Raw genomic sequence first — 17942 nt, forward strand, 5'->3', positions numbered from 1 at the left:
AACCCCTCCCTAAAAATTGTCTGTTTTCACATGGTGGGAAAAGGTCTGGCCTGAGTTATCTTTATTTCAGGCTTTACATCACAAACACCTGCAATTTTAATAAGGCTATGTAGAATATATTTTTTTGGCAATAGGAGGTGAACGCTGTGCCATACAGTCCATGGAGTCTAGCCCTTTTACTAACAATAGAGGCACTTGCGAATCTCCAAATCTTTGGTCCTGCAAGACTTTGTTTGTGGCAACTAAGAGCATTTTAAGGTACACGCTCATTTCATGGTCGTTGGAAACACCTCTGTAATAGTAATCTGCAGTTAGTTTAGGTTGGTGGGCGGATAATGTGTAGGGTGGAAAATGTCACATTATTCATTTAATCATCGGAGTGAGGGGACATCGACACTGTCTTTATTATGTTTCAGTTTCTTGTGTTTAAATGTTTTTATTACATTGGTTAAAGTGTTTACAAATGTGCTTCCCAGAGGTGCATCTTGTAGGTGCAAAGTATGTCCCACTGACAGTATAGTGATAAGTCCCAATCTCTGGGGCCTCAGAGGTGGTGGGGAAGTCCAGTACTTTTGTGAAAAAGGCTTTGCTCCCTCCCATTAAGCAGATAAATCCCCTGTAAGTGGACTCTCACCCCCACAAGTCCTTCTGTAAAACTACATAGAAAAGTGATAGGTAGTAGATGGGTGACTGCACTAAAGAGTATTTGCACTGCAGTTTTACTTTTACCAGTTGCATGTTATGTTTCTTTTGTTTATGGAGGTGCCAAAATCCACGGAAGTTTTAGCAAGAACAGGTTCCATAAATTCCGTTACACACCCTAGGAACATTGATCTTTTGATCAATATAAAACTGAAGTGCAAGTGGCTATTAGTCTGTTCTTATTGTGTGCAGCAGTCACACTTCAGGTACATTTACAATTGACTCTTGTCCTTAAAGAGAACCAATCTCACTCACACCTGTACATTAAGCCAATAGCGCGTACCTAGGCAGTAGCATGCTCGCTGTGCTCCTGAGAGACTTCATCAGAGTCCTCATCAAACTGCCATCATTTAGTACAAATGGTAATCTACCATATAGGAGAAAATGTGTGTGTATGAGGATATGATCTTAAACTCATTATCATCATCATCTTAATACAATTGTTAGAAGACATTAAGAGGTTCCGAGATACCAGATTGTTACTGGAAGTAATATACTGTGCTCTACTATGTATCCTACCCTCATATGATGTGCAGGCTGCAGTAGTACTAATGGTAAATCAGCAGCAATATGATCCAATATAAAGCTTGAGGTCTACAGAAAGGGATTTTTTTTTTTTTATAGATTGAAATAGAAAATGGATATTAGTCACTGAGGTTTCACAAACCTTTTTACTTGACATATGGGATAAACCATGTCTAATCCACAGTCAAAAGAAAACTAAACTCTGCTTTTTCGTATTTTCAGGTAAAAGTTACTCAGGAGGTAAAGCTACGATTTGGGGAACAGCTGTCTAGTCTCCAGAACAAGCAGCAGCAGGACACTGAACTATTGGAAGACATCAGGTAAGATAAAATGTGGATATGAATTACTAGAATGAAAATAAAAAATAAAATACAGCGCTCTTGTGTTTTTTTTTTTTGTTGATTGCGCCCCTGGGTGGGGGAGGGGGGGGAAGGCAGCAAAAGTGGATCCTATGGTCCAAAAATGGTGTAGAAATTAAACCGTGGCTTTGAAAAGTGTAATCTGCTTCCCTACATACTTGTGGTTCTTTAATATAGTAGGTCATGCTGATTCTTATACACCCTTAGAAGGAGGACGTCTATTCAGTGCTTCTTTTTCATGATTGTTTACAGGTTTAACTATTGGAGAAAGTTTCTCACATGACTGGAATATGTTACTGCTTTTTATTTAATTTAATTTTTTTTTTTTTTAATTAGGGTTTTAACAATAGCAGATTGAATGGAAACAAAAACATGAACATGTAAATGGCCCTTTCCTGGAACATGAATTGGCCTTCCCCTTCTGTTGCCACAAAGTTGGAAACACGCAATTCTTTACAATGTCAATGTATGTGGTAGCATTAAGATTTCCCTTCACTAGAACTAGGGGGCCCAGACAAAACCATGTATAACAGCTCGAGACCATTATTCCTCCTCCATCAATCTTTATACTTGTCAGTACACATTCGGGTAGGAAGCATTCTTCTGGCACCAAACCCAGATTTGTCTATCAGATTGTCAAATGGGGAAGCGGAGAATGTGTTTCCACTGCTCCAGAGTCCTAAGGCCGTGTGCTTTACACTACTTCAATCGACGTTTGCATTGCACATGGTGATCTAAGGCTTGTGTGCGACTACTTGGTCATGGAAACCCAATCCGTGAAACTCTCGATGAACATTTCTTGTGCTTCCAGAGGCAGTTTGCTTGTGAGTGCTGCAGTCCGGTGGTAATCGTTAAACCGATAACCACAATTCTGACACTGAGGACACCTACAAATAAAAATCGAATTTCTGAAAAAACAATTTCAATATAAGTAGACTCACTAGAAACCCAACGCTGCACATCTCTGAAATTGAAAAACAAGTTAATTAGAAGAGGTGTCCACATGCTTTTGGCCATGTATTTTAGATGTGTAGATCTCTTCTTTTCACGTGCGATAAGGTTTTTGTTGAAACATTATTGTTTTTGACATCATCATATTTTATTATCTGGTCCAGGCCTCAGCAAACACTGGGTGTCAGGATGTATTATCAATTCTTCTATATGTAAACATGAAAGAGCAGCATAGCGCTGGGTAAGGGGGAGGATTCAATTATAAAGGACAGAGTAAATGATAGAGGGAGTAAGGGATAAGATGTCTGGTTACCGAGGTATGTCTGGAGATGTCTGGTTACCCATTGCAGAATTAAGTGGTTCATTTTGAGTGTTGGAGTATTTTAATGGATTATTGGTGTTAACGATTGTGTGGATCGGGGTTAATTATTCTGATTATAATGATGAAGGGAAGATGATGGGCTAGTATGATGAGAGGGTGATAGGATGGTGATGAATGGGCATGAGGAGTGAGAGATCATAGAGAATGGACTGAAGGGTTATAAAGAAGCGAGATAAAGAAGAGGATTGAGGTGGAGATAGGACATTGAGAAGGATTATAATGTGGATTGAATGGGGTGTAATAATTGTAAGAGGGGTAATCTGTATGTAAAGAGGTGGATGTTATGTGTACAGTCCACTATTTGTTAGCATATACCATACCGTGCTAAAATGTTTTAAGATTAGCTTAACTTCTAATTTTTCTAGATTCTACAGAATTGGTGGAGCCCTGGTCATGACACCATACTTCAGTCTGTGGATGATGTATATATATGTTTTTGGCAGTGGACAGTGCACCATGGGGGAGCAGATTCTTCACTTAATCCCTGGACACAATACACATTTCAGTGTAATAAATTATGCTCCGTCTGTGTTTAACGAAACTTACTTGAGCGGTGGGGTTCTCTGTGCACATTGGCTTCAGTCCATATTACATACTGACCTGTCATAGAAAAATAAACCAAAAATAGTTTCTGATTTCAGAAGCAGCAAATACCTGTTTTGTATACTCAAATTAATGTACTGAACAGCCGATGCCTAATCGGTTTACGATATAAATATATATATTTTTCAGTAAAGTTATGGTATTGATGAAATGTTCAGTAATGATGTGTTTTACCCCTTAGCTATGTCTCTCAGTAGTTGCCCAATCTGACGTGACAAAGTCAAATTATGACCTGGTTTCCTCTGGGTCCAAGTTCTTCTGTACTGCCTCTGCCTGGCTGCAGGAGCTAGTGCCTATGGTCGCACCTAGGGGTCTATTTATCAAGCATTCCCCCTGTGTTAAACCCCCGAAAATAACAGTTTTCGGGGGTTTACTGTGAAATTACTATGTATTATTGAAGCATCGCAGCAGATATCTCAGATATCTGCTGCTTTGCAATTACTACCGTTTTTCTGAGCACTCCCCATAACAGTGTATGGGAAGTGCTCAGAACCGCTATGTATTAAAGTCTGAGTAGAGAAAATTTTCTCTTTTTTCACATGTTAATGTACGCCATCTGAAGCTGGCGCCATCTGAAGCTGGCGTACATTAACATATCTGAAAACTTTCGCGCTGTCCAGCTCTGCTCTGAAGAGCAGAGCTGGACAGTGCATGTGTTGAGGGATCATGTGATCCCTCCCTGTCACTCATAGTACAGTTTGCCGTCCAGGATGCTAGTGCGCATGCACCAAGGTTTTCGGTCGGTGCATGCGCACTAACGAAAAAAAAAAAAGGAGAAGATTACCGCAGCCTTCAAAACTGAGAAGAGACTGCGATGATCAGGTGAGTCACTTCTCGGGGACAGCAGGTTATCGGCACTGCTGTCCCTGAGAAGTTTTTTAATACATCGCCATTACTTCTCAATCCTTATCAAGGTGATAAGTATTAAAAAGTATCAATTGAAAAAAACGAAGGGTCATAAATAGACCCCCAACTGTATGTAGTAACACGTCTGACTTGTATCTGCTGCCACAGGGGGCCTAATGCTACTCCTCTTCATTCTGTTATTACACAGTGAATTGTATTTACTAGTTCATGATTCCTAGGGCATTGAGCTCCCTTCTGTTCCTGAAAATTACTAGCACTTCTTCACTTTCTGGCACAGGTAAGTCTTCCGTTCCTCTAACAATGCTGAGATGAGATGATTTGAATTGAAGGAAGCCACATTGCAGAGCTGCTGCACAGGGCTCTTTATGAAGCATATTTTAGCCGTGCATTCACTTCCGATCAGTGGGAAGCTAAGTAAACTTTGTAAAAATGTATTTGATTTTTTTGGAGTGAGTGGGTGGATAGCAGAAAGTTAAAGCAATAGTTCCATGCCAGGCTAATCTGCTAGTTAGTGCAAGTTAGTACATAGCCTGGTAGTCATTTGGACATGACATTTCTAAATTATATTTAAAAACCTCTGTGGTGCAACTAATGTTATATATGCTTGGGTTTTACACATTAGATATCATTTTTGTTTGTCTTTGGTCACTCTAGTGTGATCACCATTATTTTTTTGGAATGCAAAGTTTAAAGGAGATGTACCGTCCCTAAGTGTTATGTAATATATATGTAAAAATTGCACCACTTGCCAAATAATGTAGTTCAGTGGTGCGCAACTGTCTGGCAGCCAATGGACTGCTGAGCCTTCACCTGTGACCCCCCCCCCCCCGCCAGCCAGTTGTTCCCGCTCTGCCTCATTCTCTGCTCTGTTATAAAGCAGAGAATAAGAGTGAACGGGAGCAGCCGACTTTCGTGTCATGTGACCTCCTCTGCATACTGCAGGGAGGTAATGCAGCACAACCAATCAGAGGAGGGGAAATTAGTGCAGCGCAATCTACACCATGTACACTCCCTCCTTCCTCTGCGAAGGTGTGAGTGGCATCTGGGGACGGTCTAAGTGTCTTGTGTAGGAAGTCTGAGGGACGTGTGGAGGTGTGAGGGGCATGTAGGGAAGTTTTGGAGCTGTTTTTTAATTTTTGTATTGAAAGTGATGGTAATGTGTAGTTTTCTTGGAGGTTGGAGGGCTGTACATGCGGTCTTTGAAGTATATTTTGTTGCCCATCACTGAATTATATTGTGCGCCACCAGCATTTAAAATTGCCATTTCATAATAACCCTCACACTAAATTCATAATGGAAAATGACTCTTTGGCTGTATATATAATTTCTTTAATGAGCACCAGATCTAGGTGGGTTATGGGAGGAGTGTGCAGAAACTGCTACCATTGTCTTGCTTTATAAAAAGCATGCAGTCTGTCTGTGGCATATGCTGTCTTTGTAGCCTCTATATAATAGACTCGATTTCTGCAGCTAAAAGCAAGTTATAAATAGTCCTGTGCCAGGTAAGGTAGATTTTCTCAGATGCCAGTTCTATTTTTATGTAAGTGCAGCAGTTGTAGGACAGCAGTTGTAGAGTCAGCAGGTCATTAGTCTGTACATCTAAAGGGCTAGATGCTTCATCTCAGACGTGATGTCAGAGGTGGAACAATAGAATATAAGATTGACTTTGGTTTAAATGTACAGTCTGTGCTATTTATGTAAGCATTCTTTTCTTCTGACCTTTGTCTGCTCAGGCACAACCACCATTGTTATTTTTAAAGGATCTTTATTTTGTCATGGAAAATGTCTTACTTAACTATACATCAGAGGTAGGCATAATGGGGGCTTCTTCTGTTGCAGAACGACAAGTTTCTTCTGAGGTGTATTGGGGGATTAACATATGTGTTCTAGCCTCCTACAGTACAACTCTCCTTTGTTTCCTTCACTGTATGTGTGAAGTACCCTTGGCATTTATACTTCTATCCTCACATAAAAACATACACTTGACGTCTATCCTGTCTGTAGCATTTCCGTGGTGGCCTGGTCTATGTGGCATGTCAGTGTTTGCGGTGGTTTCAGATTGCTACCACTGCTTGTGATTTTTATTGTCCGTGTTCTGTGTATGTGCTCCTGTGCCGCCTTTTGGCCATGACATGTGTCTGTTGAAGTTAGTATCAGAAAAACCACAGACGTTGAAGGTTTTGTTTTGGTGTAGATATATTCTCTGTTGAACACAAAACGTTATGAGTCCACCTGCGCAATCTAACCAAATGCAGCCCTTTAACCTATTGTACACAATCCCCTATGTGTACACACAATATCCTACACAAAATATACAAATATAAAAGAAGATGACGCTTAAGGAATACACATATAGAATTCACATATAAAGTTCTACAAATGGATTATATAGTTTGTGGATTTCAGTAGATTACTGGTAAAAAGTTCCAAATGGTATATGGCTTGTCCTCCGTTGTATGTCAGACCCACATCCACTCATCGAGATGATATATATAAAAAAGAAATAAATAAAAGCATAGTGCAACCTGTATGTTTCAATTCAATATGATATCGACGATATCCCTTTAGAGCCCATGCAAAAAAATTATAATGCACAACCTCGGAGTGATATCCTCTTTTGGCCCTCTTTGGGTATGCACTTACTAATAAAAGATGAATACTGTGCGTAGTAGGTTAGCCCAGTGGGCTCGCCTAGGTTGTCTGCATAAGAAAAATCATTGCTTTCACAAACTAAAATACTGTGCATTAAAATAGGGTCCCTCGGAGGGAGGGGCGCGGGGCACGTGCCCCCTGTGCTCCACCTTAATCCGGCTATGCCACCATAATACAAGACATAGAACGAAAAAATGCCTCATGGTATAAAACCATTATACAATTTATTGAGACATGTACATGACAAAGATAAAATAAAAATACAGCTACAACCAACTATCACATATCCGGCGTCTGACAACGCCAATGACGATGGACCCTTACCCTCAGTCTACTTCAAACAAACGTGTAGATAGATGTAGAGTTTCTGGAAACAACGTCTCGAGCAGCCGGCTGAAGCTCCACACATTGCAAAGAGACGGCGACCGCAAGGAGGGAATCCCCACTCGGCGCGTCTGACGTCACTCTTTTTGACTGCCAGACGAAGTGAGTGTCTCTTTGCAACGTGTGGAGCTTCAGCTGGCTTATATGCATTTTATGTACAGTAGACATTAGTAACTTCCTAATGTATTTCATGGGGAAAATGCCCTTTTTTTTTTTTTTTTATAAATGTCTTGTCATTAATGACTATATTATTAACAGGTGACATTAATTGAATATTATTTTTTCTGTGAGTTGTTTTTGGGACTTTATAGTTTCAACATATGTATTGTACGTATCCTGCAGTGTATTGTCTTATAGCAGAGCACACCTAGACCCGTATTCATCAACAGACGTGTCTACATCCGCTCCTTGTTACATATGGACGTGCTTATGCCCGATTTATGTGCGTTTTTAAAAGAACGCACAATACCTTTAGTTTTATGTGCCTTAATGAATCGGGGCCCCATATATTTAATTTGTTTAGCAGTTTGCTTGCTTTTGTAAACAATTTGAAAATCTAAGAATGTGAAACCTGTTAAATGTGGCTAAAAAAAGAACTGTAGATCCTGTAAAGTAATTAAAACATGACTCAAAAAACATATGCATATTTTATTAGTAAAGGCCTAAGCTGGCCACACACTGAGTGATCTGGTGGTTGGTTGGCCTTGAACGTGACGGTCCCCTTTTTGAGCACGCATATGAAGCTCCAGGTTCTACTGATCTGCAAAGTTTCCATGTTTTGTGTTCAGCCAGTGATTATCATCTGCAAATTATATACTTTGCAGTGTCTTGCAAACAACTTGGTGGCCTTTCTAGTTCGATGTCAGAAACTCTCAGCAAAGTAATGATTCCGTCTTCCAAGGATACTATGATGAGCCTTGCCCAATACTTGGCGCCTCTGTATAGTTTGTGGCCTGTGCCACTAGAACATATACAAGGGCTTCCAGGTTATTTTTTTACCTGTATGTGTCAGCCCCCTGCCCTCCCACATCCCCTGGAAAAACTTGTCAGTCATTTATCCAAAGCTTTACTACAATAGCATTAGACAATGGGTAGATGCTCTTTCTTTTGTCAGATACAGGATGATGCAACGGAACAGACTGCAATTTCCATCATGCCTCCATAATCATTTCCCTCCCCCCCCCATTTGTCCTTGCAGTTCCCAGACTCTCTACAAAGTCTGTATTTATCAGTGTATTTTCTTGTGCTTATATCTCCATTGAACCACACCACAATAATGAATGTATACCCTAATTGTGCCATATCAAACACCTTCATTCTTTGCAAGCTTTACTTCCTAACATCGGGCAACTGAGATCACTCTCACTAATGTTAGCATAAGTCTGTTTTGCTGAGAGACTATGTTTATCTTGAATCCCTGAGTTGCAAGTGTTGCAGTTAAAGCATTTAAAACATCCTGTCCTGAGGAAACATTTTCTTATTTATTTGTATAACCTCAGTGCAGGTCGCTGACACAAACAGATCTCTATTATACTATTCAATCACCTTATACTTAAGTGCATCATGTGTGTGTGGGCCGCTGATCTGAATATGAGATACCATTTGTAAGCTTCTTGTGGAAATGCAATGTGTAGCAATTGAAATTATAAGCGGTTTATTCACATCAGCCCCTGCCCCACAGGGAGAACATACACGCCACCCTCCCCTAATACTTACAGAGCTATGCAATGCATACATTTGGCATTATACTGCTTAACATCAGAATGGAAGAAAAGGATTGTGTTCTAATGGGTGCACCTGAACTCCCCAGAGTCTAAGGATATATAATTAAATTGTAACTGATGTGACTCAAGGTCTAAAACATAACTTTTATTGTTGAAAGGATAAAATAAAATTTAAAAAGTGAAAATCTAGTAATTTATTACTATATTTTTGCTTTTTTTTATTTAATTTTAGGGAGTTTAGGTGCATCCATTAGAACACAATCCTTTTCTTTCTTTTGCAACATACATTATTGTATATTGTGGTTATAGGATAGCACCCCTCATATCTTTTATATGAGAAAATACATAGATTATATAATAGAGGGCAAAAGTATATTCTATGTATATCTAACTTGCATACACTGATTCCAAGCTTATTATCTCTGAGCCAAGCACGATATAGAACAATGGCTCCTACTTCACCTGGACCCATTAAGGATAGTGTGGACTGTCTACAATAAACAGAAAAGGAACCCTTTTAGCTCACCATACCCTAACTTAATGGTTATTCTATATGGTTCTGCTACAAGTCCTACACCATAAAAGCCATTAGGAATATGCATACTTACCCACTCCTGAATTCTGGGCAGACCTCCCGGACTCCTGGGAGAGCAGGCAATTCCCCCGCACCCTGCCTACTTCCTACTGAAGTGGGCAGGATGGGAGCCTCCATGACGCCATTCACAGTGAATTGCGTCATTTTGACCCCGCTCCCTTCCATCCTCCCTGTAGTTTTCATTTATCCACACAGAGAGAAAGAAAGAGATCATACTGCACATCAGCAGCATGGTGGCACAGAGATGGAGTTTGTATTTCTCACTGTGTTGATGACAAAATTAACCCTTGTGTGTGGTAGGCAATGTAGAGTGTAGACTCTAATGTGTCAGGGACTGATATGAATGACAAATGTTTGCTGTAGAGCACTGTGTAATTGTATGTGTGTGTGTTTGTGTGTGTGTGTGTGTGTATATATATATATATATATATCAGCTGCTGCTAATACTAGATCATTCTGTTTGATATGTGGCTTGAATTATATTAGGCTCTTGTTAGCAAACTGAAGTTTTGTTCAGAGTAACTGCTTACTGTATGTCAGTGCAATCTTCAATATTTACTAGATATTTTGAAAATGAATTAGAGGCTTTTAACATTGAAACTAAATGTTTTAATCCTTCCATTAGCTAGTTAATTGATCGTCATCAATAAATGAATAAATGTATCACCTGCAGATAATGTATAAACATCCAGTAATATCTGCTATATTCTTTTGTGGTCTCCTCTTAAGAGTTGGTCCCCCACCAGATCATTGTACTGTGTATATCATGAAGCTGGAGGTGTATTATCAGCTGATGTACAAATCATATCCTAGAAATAAGTTGGAGTGATAAACATATGGAGCAGTTCAAAACTTCTTCACTATCATTTGCGGAAACTACAGGAAAAGAGCCAAACTACTTAACAAAACATTCTATCAATACCTTCAGATCCATTGCTTCGTTCATACTTCACTCACTGAGGCACCGACAAGTCAGTTTATCCAAATCCACTGCACTTGCACTTATAGCGCCAAATGAAGAGGGTCCATATCTCTGCTTTACCGTATAATTCATGCCCCCAGCAGCTGGAATTAGACGCAGATATAAGGGACTTCCTTGAAGGAGAAAATCTGTACCAGAGTTCAGTCAGTGTAGCTGTAAGTAAAACTTACAAAATCTTAACTAGATGGTTTTTGGTCCCTGAATGTCTTCATAATATCTATCCCAACTCACCAAATCCATGTTGGAGAGAATGTGGTCAGGTAGGGAGCTTCCTTCACATATGGTGGTCCTGCACTCATTGCTAATGTCACAGGTCAACTCTCAGGCTGTCACTCACCAATCTACATCTCTGCGCCCCCATACTACATCTTTAGACAAGCTCATACCGCAAATATGCTGTGCTGCAAAATACCAAACAGCTTGCAGATGAGGGGAAGAAAGCTTAACCCCCAGCAGCCAATTAACCTACTAGTATATTTTTGGAGTGTGGGAGGAAACTGGAGCACCCGGAGGAAACACACACAAACTCCACACAGGTAAGGCCCTGTTTGGAAATTTAACTCATGACCCCAGCGCTGTGAGGTAGAAGTGCTAACCACTAAGCCACTGTGGTCCTTTTTTAAATATATATATCGGAGAATGTTACATGGTGCGTTCTCACTTTTGATCAACTTTTATTTAATTTCAGTTCTTTTAGTGGTGGTTTAGACACGTCAGTTTTCAGGGCAGATTATGTAAAGGATAAGTTTGTCAACAGATGTTGTCATCTCCAAGGGCAATACAAATGCCTGGACAACTACATGACAGCTATATGAAGGTGAAGTTCACCTTTCCACGGTCTAATTCTTATGAATTCTTCTTTACATTTTTTTTCTGCTAGGTCCTTCTGCAAACAACGGGCAGCCATTGAAAAGGAGTATGGTCAGGTAAGATACAGCTACTTATGTTAATCCCTTTAGGAGAACGATGGGACATTGATAAAAAAAAAAGGGTGTAGAGGAATAGGGCGCTGCTGTTCGTAGCATATCTGGCAATGCCAGTTTCCACAATGTAGTCCCCCTCCCCCCATCAGTCTATCATGGGCTAGACAGACTACTTACAATATACCCATTACAAATACACATAGGGGGTAGCCGGTATGGCGATGCAGCCTATAAGAACTCTCTACCGATCATAGAGGCACGTTGTGCTGCCCCCACTGTGTAAGGGACAGGTAAATATTTGCAGTGGATGTGATTTTCTTTTGTAAAACTGCATAGCATGTTGGTGATTTTTTTTACAACTGCACTTATTAATAGAGATCTATATTCTTCTATAAATATTAAAATTCCATTAGAACATTTTCAGTTTTAAACTGTAAAATATTCTTCAATATATCTTCTCTTTGTAAGAGTGCTGGGAAGTGACACCGCTGTCCACCTTATTCCATAGAATATGGAATCTGTCTAGTGAGTATAACACAAGAGTTGTGTCAGCATAAAGACAAGTAGGAGCAGATGACGGGGCGGTGGAGTATGTAGTGACAATAGCAAACTGCTCAGTATGCACATTAAATTTCCCTTTAACATCTGACGGCTCCATCTAGAAGGGACAATAAAACCGCTGTAAAGCTCAATAAAACTGACTAATAATTTTATATTGGCACACTGTTCCTGTGTGGCTCATTTCCACAGGAAACATAAAGTAACCTCTCTATTTACCAATAAATATTCTTCTCTTTGAAAATAATCTTTCATTAAATATTATGGTTTGTTTTGTTGCATCCTGATATTATATCTTAAGTGTTTTGTCTTTTTAATTTTTTTACCCACTGAATGGTTATGCATTTACAACGGACGTGACCTCTGTGCGTTTATGGTGTTTGCTCTGTCTCTATATAATTAATAACATGGCTTATGTTGCTGTGCAAACCCACCTGCTCTGATAACACCACCTAGACATTAGGGCTTATTTACGAACATTGCATTTAGGTGAAACATGGCAACTAATCGGACACATTATTTCACTATATAACTTGCACTAGACAGATACAAGCTATTTGCTGATTGGTAATGACCAACATTGCAGTTGGGTGCAAAATTTGCACTATCTCACAGTAAGCAAACTCAGTAGTGTATCACTCTGCACCAATACAACCCTTGTCAGGTTATGCTACTGCCTCATTCCCATTGGACCACAGTACTATTATTAATAATGTAGGTCTTTCCTATCCTGAATCACTACACCGTACTGGTAATTTCTCCAATGTACCCTGCCTTTAAGGGCATCTCTTATACCACGCCCAGCTGTTTCCACGTTTTTTTGTACAGGGCGATCTCGTTTAATAGCTTGAAGCTTTTGGGTGTTCATATGTTTTGGGAACAGGGTTGTTGCTGGGGGGGGGACTTTGCTGTATCTATAAATGGGATGGCTTAACAGTGGGAAAAGCAGATGGGGCTTGAATTAACCCATTAGGGTAAAAAACAGGGATGAGCTTTGACCGTGGCTTCTGGCGGGAGTTGTACCGTGGTGGTTCTTGGGGACAGGAATCACAGATACACAGGGCAGAGAACCAAAGTGTTCAATAGAAGTCTGAGATAACATCTTCAGAGTCATTTAATAATTTGATATAAAACATACAGTGCCATTGTGATGAATGCTGGAAACAATTTGTACAGCTAGTGTTCTAGGCAATGGGTCCTATAGCTGGTAGCTCACGAGGTTTAAATTTCTTGATTAATAATTCTGCACCAACTCAGGAATATCCCCAGGAAGGGGCTAACTGAGGTTTGTATATTTGTTATAGTCATAGCAAATTCCATAGCGCTTTACAATTGGGAACAAACGGTAATTAAACAATACTGGGTAATACAGACAGAGAGAGTTAAGTGGGCCCTGCTCGCAAGCTTACAATCTATGGGACTATGGGAGGGTAAGTGTTATAACATATTACATATTAGTCCCGCTAGAATGCAAAGGTATTCATTGTCCACTTGTTAAATTTATCACAACCGACATCTGTTGGGTTGCTATGACAAAAATTTCACTATGTTATTAAATTAACTTTCATGTTTTTGAAAAACTCCTGTTCCAGAGCTAGTTCAGAGCACTGGTAAGTGTAAGTTTTGCTCTATATTGGTCGCATGACCTTATGATGGCCAAAAGGGTTTATCTAAATGACTGGCATTGCTTTGTGAGGATCACAGAAGTCTCTGTTCATTTGGGAGTGTCTTCCTGAAGCATGTGTCTTCCAGATGTAGATACACTAGGCTTGTGGGGGAAATGAAATAATATCAGCTGAAATTCGATCTACTATACATGATATGGATGTAATATGATCAGATATGGGTTTTATTATACTGTGCAATAATATCTATAACAACATGTGCATATGGCTATGCAAAGGGTTGCAACTTTGATTCTTTAATTAGTGATACAGTATCTTGGTAGATGCATCAATTAAAGTTAGTTTACTAGTTCATTTCAGAGATTTGCCTTGCAACAAAGATTTGAACAATGATTTTAGATTTCTGAGCTTTTTTGAGATGTAAATGAGGTCTTCTTGGCAATACTCAGCCTTTATAGTGTTTTAATTATCAGTTTCTTGGCTGGTAGAGTCTGAGTTTTTTCCTGCTGAAATGCATCAACATATTTCTCCTGGTCAGGGGTCAGTGGTGTTCCTGTGTGAACTGTGTTACTGGCAGCTAATACACACATCCCTTTTGACTAGAACCAATATTTGTGAGACCAATGCTAACCATTGAGGTTGTTGGTACAGACCTGACATGTAGTGGAATGTGTGTGCCTTATGTGCAATTGCTAAATGTAGCAAAGCCCCGCTAAAAGAGCAAGTTGTTCTGGTACACACAAGGAGCAGACACAGGACCTTTTATGACCATGCTGTTTTCGTGACCTACAGGCATTACAGAGGCTGGCAAGTCAATACCTTAAAAGAGACTGGCATCGCGGGAAGAATGAAAGCGGTGAATGCAGGTAGGTGGGCTAGCCATCCGTGGATACAGGCTGAACTGACAAATGAAACCAGCCTTTTTCTAGATCTGCATGTGAAATGGAGAAAAGATTCATCTGGATGGGCATGCGATTTTGTTTACTTAAATAATCTCGCAAACTATGTATGTTGTATAGTGCAATAACAGTAAGTATGGTATACAATCCGCAAAAGTGCAAAGGCTCTTTTGTGATATGTCTACTTCTTTGCAGCTGACCACCCCTCCTCCAGACGCCATTTAAAGTTGGTTCATTATATTGATTTGCAGGTTCCGTATTACTGGGCAGAACCCAAGAAATACGGCTGATTTAGCAGCTGCTATGGGGAGGGGACACATTATTATTATTATTATTATTATTATTATTATTATTATTATTATCGTTTATTTGTAAGGCGGCACAAGGTTTCCGCAGCGCTGTACACAGTACAAACAGTAGACTATACAGGGTAAGACAGTACAGAACAATAAACACAAAGTACCAGTACTTCAGAAACTCCAGGCAGGCAGATACAGTAGAGACGGAGTGGAAGAACAGGTAAGGAGACAGGAGGGAAGATGGGCCCTGCTCATACGAGCTTACATCCTAAGGGAGGGTAAACAGAATCAGGTACATACGGGAGCCAGTGGAGAAAGGGGGCAGGGGAGAACCAGAAGAGGTGAGAGGTTAAGTGGATGGTTGGTAGGCCTTAAGGAACAGGTGAGTTTTAAGAGCCCGCTTGAAGGAGCACAGATTGGGTGAGAGACGAATGGAGCGAGGGAGGTCGTTCCAGTGAAGAGCTGTTATTATTAAGAGCTGTTATGTAAGCGGTAGTACAGCTTTAATCCATAAAATCAGGGCCAGTGCAAGGTTGCCCAGCACCCTAGGCAAAGCTTAAGCTTGCCGCCCCCCCCCCCCCAAAAAAAAAATAAATCTATTTTCCCAGCCCCTAACACACTTAAAAATAATAACTCTTACCTCCTCTTGGCTGGCTAGGATGCAGTCCAGATGTCTGACGCAGCACTGATGTCTGATGCAGAATGCTGTCCAGGCTTCACTGCTGCCCAGGAGCAACACCAGGATATCTAGAGGGGAGGCTCCAAATGCTAGACTTCAGAACAAAACAATTGAAAGAAAAGAAAACATGACATCACTCACCTGTTACACACTGACATGTACCACCCTGCCCACCAACTTCACTCACACATGCCCATCTGCCCACTAGCTGTTCTCACATATGTCACCCCTTGCCCATCAGCTTGTGTCACATATGCCAGCTGCATAACACCAGATTTACTCACATGCCCCCCTGCCCACTACTTGGCTCTCCTCTGTTGCTGTCTATTAATGTATTCTGTAGATGATATATTAAATATACTAACACATGCAAATAAATAGAGAAAGGTAATCTAAATGACAGATAATCTAGACCGTTCTATTTTATTTGCATTTGTTAATGTATTCTGCAGATGTAAAATTAATTATACTAATAGAGGGCAACAGAGGAGAGCCAAATAGAGGGCAAATACTAAAACACATAAATGGTTCCTTAACTATCCTAGAGTAGCCCCAGCAAGGTGAATTAAAGCTGTGCTTCATTATGCATAGCTGCATTTTGTCATGACACTATTTTAGTACAAGACCCCAGAGTCTCTAACTCAAGGACATTTCTAATTGTTATCCCCCAATTCCCTATTTTCTCCAGCCTCCTCCCCTTCCCCAATATTCTGTAGCATCCATTCTCCCCCACACACATTTACTGTATCATCCATTCTCCCCCTTTCTGTAGCATTCATTCCCCCCTTTCTGTATCCTCCATTCTCTCCCCTTTCTATATACTCCATTCCCCCCCCCCTTTCTGTAGCCTCCATTCTCCCCCCCTTTCTGTAGCCTCCATTCTCCCCCCCTTTCTGTAGCCTCCATTCTCCCCCCCTTTTTGTAGCCTCCATTCTCCCCCCCTTTTTGTAGCCTCCATTATCCCCCTCTTTTTGTAGCCTCCATTCTTCCCCCCTTTTTGTAGCCTCTGTTCTCTCCTCTCGCCCCCTTTCTGTAGCCTCCGTTCTCTCTCCTCCTTTGTATAGCCTCCATTCCCCCCCTTTGTATAGCCTCCATTCCCCCCCTTTGTATAGCCTCCATTTCCCCCCCCTTGTATAGCCTCCATTCCCCCCCTTGTATAGCCTCCATTCCCCCCCTTGTATAGCCTCCATTCCCCCCCTTGTATAGCCTCCATTCCCCCCCTTTGTATAGCCTCCATTTCCCCCCCCCCTTGTATAGCCTCCATTCCCCCCCTTGTATAGCCTCCATTTCCCCCCCTTGTATAGCCTCCATTCCCCCCCTTGTATAGCCTCCATTGTCCCTCCTTGTATAGCCTCCATTGTCCCTCCTTGTATAGCCTCCATTCTCCCTCCTTGTATAGCCTCCATTCTCCCTCCTTGTATAGCCTCCATTCTCCCTCCTTGTATAGCCTCCATTCTCCATCCTTGCTGTAGCCTCCATCCCCCCCTCCTTGTATAGCCTCCATCCCCCCCTCCTTGTATAGCCTCCATTCTCCCTTCTTGCTGTAGCCTCCATCCCCCACTCCTTGTATAGCCACCATTCTGCCTCCTTGCTGTAGCCTCCATCCCCCCTCCTTGTATAGCCACCATTCTGCCTCCTTGCTGTAGCCTCCATCCCCCCTCCTTGTATAGCCTTCATCCCCCCCCTCCTTGTATAGCCTCCATTCTCCCTTCTTGCTGTAGCCTCCATCCCCCACTCCTTGTATAGCCACCATTCTGCCTCCTTGCTGTAGCCTCCATCCCCCCTCCTTGTATAGCCACCATTCTGCCTCCTTGCTGTAGCCTCCATCCCCCACTCCTTGTATAGCCACCATTCTGCCTCCTTACTGTAGCCTCCATCCCCCCCCCTCCTTGTATAGCCTCCATCCCCCCCTCCTTGTATAGCCTCCATTCTCCCTCCTTGCTGTAGCCTCCATCCCCCACTCCTTGTATAGCCACCATTCTGCCTCCTTACTGTAGCCTCCATCCCCCCCCTTTATGTAGCCTCCGTTCTCTCCCCCATATGTATAGCATCCGTCCCCCGTCCTCTCCTGTTTTCTGTAGCCTCCTCTTTCCTGTACTCACCTTAGTTTCTTCATCTCTTCTCAGTCCTCTAATCCCCGCCGCCTCTTCGCAACCTTCAACTCCCTCCTTTCTCCCCCCTCTCCTCCAGTCCCACTTTCCCTCACCGCTGCTGACTTCGCCATTTTTTTCAC

General features: G+C 41.3%; 2 protein-coding genes across 3 annotated transcripts in view; one reads left to right on the forward strand and one right to left on the reverse strand.

Annotated features, from left to right (window-relative positions):
• Window positions 1–17942, reverse strand: part of LOC142152881 (protein diaphanous homolog 1-like) — a 418442-nt gene that overhangs the window by 382359 nt on the left and 18141 nt on the right. The window lies entirely within an intron of this gene.
• Window positions 1–17942, forward strand: part of FCHSD1 (FCH and double SH3 domains 1) — a 61246-nt gene that overhangs the window by 5326 nt on the left and 37978 nt on the right. For both annotated transcript variants that reach the window (XM_075209942.1, XM_075209943.1), the window contains exons 2-4: window positions 1450–1547; window positions 11607–11652; window positions 14625–14698. In XM_075209942.1, coding sequence (XP_075066043.1) covers window positions 1450–1547; window positions 11607–11652; window positions 14625–14698 — 218 coding nt within the window. The remainder of the gene's footprint in view (window positions 1–1449; window positions 1548–11606; window positions 11653–14624; window positions 14699–17942) is intronic.

The sequence above is a fragment of the Mixophyes fleayi genome, chromosome 4 (genome assembly GCF_038048845.1).
Source record: "Mixophyes fleayi isolate aMixFle1 chromosome 4, aMixFle1.hap1, whole genome shotgun sequence".
Taxonomy (NCBI): Eukaryota; Metazoa; Chordata; class Amphibia; order Anura; family Limnodynastidae; genus Mixophyes; species Mixophyes fleayi.